Raw genomic sequence first — 6,962 nt, 5'->3', positions numbered from 1 at the left:
TTACCTCCCCTTTTAAACTGACTTTATTAAGTAACTGTGTAAGTTACTTACAACTATAATCAATAATTAATTATCTTTGTATCTTTCTTTCCCATCATAGCCAAAGAACTTACTTGGATGTTGTGTGTCACAAACCACAAACACAACCGATTCCTCTGTTTTCCCAGGTAAATGAGAACTGTTTCACAGGTTACAGACATATCTTCTGATACCACTGCCATTAGCACCATCTAATTTTGGTTTCCAGAAGAACAGTTCCATGAGTAAAAACAATTTTAATTAAAGGCAGACACTCAATATTTCTTTCTCCCTCCTCAGCATTTTTTAACCTTTGTTTCAAATTATTAATGGCTGAGATGTCAATACTCTAAACCTACAAGAAGATAAAATTTCAGTTTGGTGCCAGATTAGATGCTGTGGGCTCTAATCCTGAAATAATGATGCAAAATGTAATTGAGTTATGTCTAATGTATTGGGTTCCACGTTACAAGTCTCAAAACCAGTCAATCATTCATCTCCTTTAATTAGTAAGTAATCTTCTGTTTACCATCATCCATATTAAGAATTACTTTTCCAAAAGAAAAAGATATTTATATGGTATCAAACCAATTATATTGGTAAGTATATAAGTAAGTCCTGCATAAGTAAGTCCTGATACAGCTATATTAAACCCAGAACCTTTAAGAGTATGTATCATCTTGAAAAACATCCCCCCAGTCTAGTCAATAAAAACATTCCCCATAAACCTGCACAAATGGACCTTGTATCACACTGCTTTCGTTCTCAGGCAATGGAGTCCCAGATCAGTTTGTCTTGCTTCAAATTGCTAATTGCAAGCCGTTAGTTTGCAATTCCCTGTATTGTTCCAATAAAAATTTCAGTCTGAGAATAGGAATCCCAAACCAAACTCACACTGGCATAAATATACTAATAACCATAAACACAAATAAAAGGTCCTCCATTAATAAGATGCTGAATGCTTGCAAGTGCACTTTAAATGAAGGCCAACAAATTACTGAAGTGTTCTAAAAAATTATTTTCAGTCCATTACATCTTGTTGCTGCTGAGCTAAATATAAACATTTTGAAATCAAGTGATCTGGTAGGTTTAAAGATGACAAAATATTTCAGTCTTGAATTTGGCTGTCCAGACGGAGGAGTTCAGAGTTATAATGAGAGTATTTCTATTGAGACATGATTTCAATAGAAGGTAATAACAGTATAATCAGAATTTTTATCTTCTTTTTAACAAGGCAAGTACCAACAACTGAGTTAGTGGGCCACATGACATAAGTGGGGCTGTTTGCAAGAAGGAAACAAAGTCCAAATTTTACAGCTCTACGTGAACCTTTCCAATTTAAACACTGCTAAAAGCACAAACCTACTTTACATGGCACCATTTTGTTCTGCTATGAAGTTTCCATCATTATTGTTATCAAAGCACCATTCTGAGATTTACAATTAAGATGTTCAAGAGAGCTGTTACAGTAATGAAGGAAACAGAGTTCCAGTTTAAAAGTAGAAACACACAGCCAAGTATTGTGTCAAAGAAAATGCATCTTCAGAAAAGAAGTCTGCCTTCATCCTCCAAGCAGCCTCTGATCTTAAGTGTAATGAGAATGAAGTAAATGTATTCATCCTGAAACTGGTCCCATGACGTTACAAATGGCTTTCTGAAAAATTAAGTCAATAGGCATTAGCTGTATAACATTTTTATTTTACTATATTGACATTTTATGCACAAATATTTTATCAGAGTAAAAATAGAAAATAATTGTTTCATGTAAAATTACCAAAAAAATGCAAAACACAAAAGAAATACATAATTATTAGCAGAGTATAAGTGTCTTTATTTAAAGAGTAAAAAGTATGCAAAAAACCTTCTGTTTTACAAAAAATTGGGAATATTCTTTCTATGTTTTCCTTCTGGCAGCAACAGAACCACCTTTGACAATATATTCTACATCTTTTCTTTTATTGAAGACATCAAGTTAGTCACAGATTTCTCCCTCGGCTACAGAGAATGTGACAGTGATTTTATACCGTTTGTAAGATTCCTTCTTTGCTAATTAGAACACGGTGGAAAAGGAGATGATCCCACAATGAATAACCCAAAGGACTGCCATACCTACTGAAAAGCTGCAAAATAATCAGAGGTATTTACAAAGAAAATGTGACATACCAGACGTTTCCGCTAGAGGGCATACCAGGTAACAAGACCATTCAGGGAATAAAAGTATTGATACCAGATTTCAATTTTGCTGCTAGTTTATCCTCCCATAGCCCAGTTTGATCCAGAAAGCTGATATTTTAAGCTTCTCTCCTTTTTATACTGTGTTTTAACTAAAAAGGCTTCCCATGAACTCTGCTAAATAAAACTAGTGACTTGTATCAAACTTGTAACAGAGCAGTGTTATACACATCATTGCTGCCACTGAACTATCAGCTTCATCTTAAATCTTTGATTTAAGCGAACCTGCATCTATTTGCGCAAGTTAAACACTTGCCAACTGGTGGAATCAGACTACTGTAACAGCAATAAATGGATTGATCGCTGACTTCTTGTGACAGATGCAATAACCTATTTTGCTCAGGGCTTAAGATTTTTTTTCAAAAACAAAATAAACCCAGCATGCTCTGTAGGTCAAGTGCTTTAAGAGCTCAAGAATGAAAATGATAGTAAGAGTTACCGCAAGAACCTGGCAAAAAACCCCTTAGAATCACGGTGATGATGAAAATGTAGGCCAGAACTACATGCAAGATTTCTTTTTAAACAAAAACTATCTGCAGATGAACATCCCCCTATAAACAAAAAGTTTTGTCCTCAATGCATCTTTAAAATACACAAGTCTTCTGTGTTTTTTGCCCTCTGCCTGCAAACATGACCAGTCCTTTCCAGCTCTAGAGCAACAGTCCAGTGCTCTCACTACTCAGTATAAACACATTTTATGTTTAGAACCTCACTGTACAAGCACTTTTGATATAAAGTTTAAGAGTAGCTCAATCCCTCACAGAATGAAATGGTTTCTCTTATACATTTGCATTTTAATTGTTACCAGAGGGGGTTTACTTATAAAAAGTTGGAAAATATGCATTGGTGACATAATACTTACACTGTTTGACAACATGAAAAGGCAAAACCAAACCCAAAATTGCATCATTTTCAGCCATCAAAAGAAACAGTCTGATAGGCATCAGCACAGAAGCTCAAAAGTTGCAGCCTACTTTTTACTGCATGTGAAAGTTTGCACAAAGTAGTCTCCGCAGTGCAGAATTCAGGATACATTCCAACTATTTCTATTCATCATCCAGACTTCAAATTGCACCCAGCTCTGAAGCATGCATTTGGCTTGTGAAGCTTCCAAAAACACCACTTGAAGTTCAGAAAGAAATTGATTTTAAATAAAACACACATCTATTTCAATATATGTCAAACTGTACAATAATTTGGAAATCAAACTTCAGTTCTCTGTAAAACTATTTCCAACTTGCATTTTGTTTCTAAACAGTGACTACTGACTGTGATTAACTTAAGTCTTCAGTTACTAAGGTTGACTACTGAGCAGGCATAAGCACCTTGCAGAACAGAGTATTAAATCTCCCGTCCAAAACAAACTACTCTTTGGGTGAGGGCAACTTCTTCAAGTTTTCAAATCACCTGATGGAGGTGGTAGTGGGGAAGAAGTTTGTCTTCACTTTTTGCTAAATGGCTAGCTTTAACAGTGTCTTTCAAAACAGGGAAGTACTTGCCCTCATATATGCGTATTAATTATCTACATATTACAATGAAATACTCATAATTGGCTTTTCACCTAAGCCAGATCTAAACCTGGATCTCCTTCTTCAGCACTCATCTTCAGTTCCGTCTACTCTTAGTTTCCTTTGCTTATAAACACAGAAGCTATTTTAAGAACCTGATGCTTTGTAACGTTTAATGAGCCTTTCGGTTCTGCTTGATTAAATGAGAATAATGAACATGTTTAACTTTGAAAGTATCAAACGCCATTTGGTAGTTCAGCAGAGAACAGAAGACTGGAAAGGACTGCGTTCACACAACTGACCAGCCTGCTTTCTGCAGGTACCCCTTTTTTGTAAAAAGTGCTGCAAAAATTAATTTGTACAGCTGTGGACACAGAGCGTGGACTAGTTCAACCTTTCTCACCAATTTCAGATGGCACACCATACAGGCCCTGGCTCAAAGCTGCAGAAGCTGTGGTGATCCCTTAACTTACATTGAAATATATGCTGTTAAAAGATCCAAATTTATGCAAGTCCCAGTTCTTTATAGAAAATCATGCTCTATTTTTTTGTACTGTCAAGAAACAAAAGTAGTTTCTAATTCTGACAAAGGTAAGAGCAGCACCTGCTCTGGTTATATAGGAAAGGCCTCAGGTTCCCACTTTCAGGTCCTAGTGCTTAATTATCTTTCTCTGTTTGCAGGGATGCTGTAGCTAGTGCCACCGCTGTAACTGGCTGTGCAATGCCATGGAGCTGCATCTTGGCGAGTTTCTTCTGCTCACATTCTGTGACCAACCGATTCAACTCTGCTGCGCTGTATCCAATGAGAGTTTTCAAGTCGCAAACAAATTTGTACACAAACCTCTTGCCTTGCACTTTGCAGATCATGTCTCCATCATAGTAATACCTGCAATAAAGAAATAATAAAATCAGAGTATATTTTCAGCATCTGTAACTTCCATACACATTGGTGAGTTACGCGGGGTCACACAGAAGCCAAAACATGAAACTTTTTCTCATCAAGATTATCATATAATTTCACACACCAAGGTACTAGTTAGGCATTTGCTTACATGAGAAAGGGAAGAGGGCTGAAAATTGTCCCTGCAACTTGATACATTAAAGAGAAACAAAACACAGTAATTATTTTATAGGCAGTCTGGAAGCACCAGAAATGAAAGTCTTGGAGCATTTTAAAAACAGACTGGGCAGAGAATAAGTTTTATTTAGTGCTTGCCTTAATAAGAAAATGTTGTCTCCCTCCTCATTAGTCCTTTGCTTTCTTTACTCTTGTCTTTGCTTCTCTGAATTAAAAATTCATGTTGGAAACAGTTTGAAAATTAGCACTGTAGTACCTATGATATTGAAGCTGCTGTTCTCTCCCTACTGTTTTCAAAGATGGAAGTAAAACTATAAAAGCATGTTTGTTTGTTTGTTTATAGTTCATATGCTGGCAAAACTACATCCTTCATCTTTATTTACAACTAAAAGTAACTTTTCTATGAATACTTTTTATATTGTGTCACAAAAGAATCAACAGGCTAGGCAGAAATGCAGAAAATATATCAAAGTCTATATGAGCCATTGTACTCCAGAGGCATTATAAAACTTTAGGTGATACCAATAACACAGAAGTTCGAATTTTACAGTTTTGGTGCTGTTCTTGTCTCACTGCAGGCAGTAATACAATGCATGTCACATATCTCATTAAGAAAACCTAAGTGCCTGGGGCATTACTTGGACTTGATGAGCTTAACAAGCTTGTGATCAATTTGTAAAAAATCAAAACCAACCAATAAAAAAACCCTCCCAAAACCACATAAAACCCCCACACAATTTAATTTCCTCAAAACCATCACCCAAACGTAGTACAAACCAGCCCAGATTTCTTGATTGTCTAAAACTCAGTCCTCTGAATGACACGCTTGTGAAGCAAAGATTGTCATTCACCAGCAAAATAAGTCAGTTAAAGGACTAACTTCTGTCTCCCAGCTCTAGTGGAAAAGAGGTAAGTTACTAAGAATCCAACCAAATTTCTTCAAACACCTCAAATTCGGGGGGAGATGGGTGGGGGAAGCAAAGCCTTTCAATTTCTTACTTTTGAGGGTCAGGATCCAGGCAACGGGACCAAAGCAAAGACAGGATGAGAGAGAGGCTATATAGAAAAAGTACTGGCAAGCCTGCTGGTTGCTGATACCATGCAAGAAGCCAGAGAGGTCTGTCACGGAGGCAAGAACTGTCAAACTAGCTTTGCTATTGCTCTGTGGGTAAAGTTTGGTTCGTTTGCCAAAGCTCACCTTCACCTTCCTCCTGAACAACATACAGTTACATAAAAGCTTCCTCTTCAGTCCTTCTCCTCACTCCACCTCCCCCAGGCTAACAAACACCTGTGCCTCCCTCAACTCCTCTCTCTTCTCTTCTCCACTTCATTATGCTTGTTCTCAACTGCTACTGCACTCCCACTCAGCACTTGTCCACACCAGCCCCAGCCTCCAAAGCACCCTCTTCGCACCAGCTGAAGGATCTGTTGTTGTACGGTGTCCACCACATTCAGCCTCCTAGCAAGGCAGTGAGGATTAGTTGTAATGGGCTAGATGAACCCTGTAACCTCAAGGGTGGGATGATGATTTATGCTGTTTTGAAGTACAGTCTTGCAGTACTGGGCAGAACTGAGGAAGGATGAGTGATATTCTGGTGTATCCCTTGAGTGTGAAATACAGTATAGCTTAGAGCGTGGGAACACTGGGCAGGCATTCATGTTCAATGTGACAGGTACTGGGCACCATGAAATTGGGGAACTGGGAGCTGTGCTCACTTGGGTCAATACAAAGAAAAGCAGAGTTTGTAAAATGTGGCCATGGCACATTTGCACATATGCCAAGTGCCACAGGACGATTTTAAGTTATTTAACTCTGTACAAACATTTACATTTACATTGTACTATAATGCCTGTGTTAAAATAATGCTGCAGAAAAAATGCTTTACATGACTGAATAAATGTCTTTAAATGATTTAGTCTGCGTTACTGATATGATCAGAAACAAAAAGGACAACAAGAAATTAGTCTGCCCGAAACCATGCAAGATTCTCACATCTTGTGCTAGAAACATTCAAGCTAAAATTGAGGCAATGTAGGCACAGGAATTTTTCAATATTAATTTGAATGCATTTCTGATCACAGCATTTGCTTATTTAAAAATATAGAAAGAATAAACACCCATGCAC

At 37.3% G+C, this 6,962-nt stretch overlaps 1 protein-coding gene across 5 annotated transcripts in view; it reads right to left on the bottom strand.

Annotated features, from left to right (window-relative positions):
• Positions 1-1,822: 1,822 nt before the first annotated feature.
• GABPA (GA binding protein transcription factor subunit alpha) overlaps positions 1,823-6,962 on the bottom strand; it is a 27,729-nt gene continuing 22,589 nt past the window's right edge. For 3 of the 5 annotated variants that reach the window (XM_030474969.1, XM_030474990.1, XM_030474983.1), the window contains exon 10: positions 1,823-4,644. In XM_030474969.1, coding sequence (XP_030330829.1) covers positions 4,416-4,644 — 229 coding nt within the window. In that variant the 3' untranslated portion in view covers positions 1,823-4,415. The remainder of the gene's footprint in view (positions 4,645-6,962) is intronic. The other 2 variants (XM_030474998.1, XM_030474979.1) reach the window with 1 other exon arrangement.

Source organism: Strigops habroptila, chromosome 2, assembly GCF_004027225.2.
Source record: "Strigops habroptila isolate Jane chromosome 2, bStrHab1.2.pri, whole genome shotgun sequence".
In the NCBI taxonomy this organism is placed as follows: Eukaryota; Metazoa; Chordata; class Aves; order Psittaciformes; family Psittacidae; genus Strigops; species Strigops habroptila.
The sequence above is the reverse complement of the archived record's forward strand: the minus strand, read 5'-3'. Positions and strand labels throughout refer to the sequence as shown.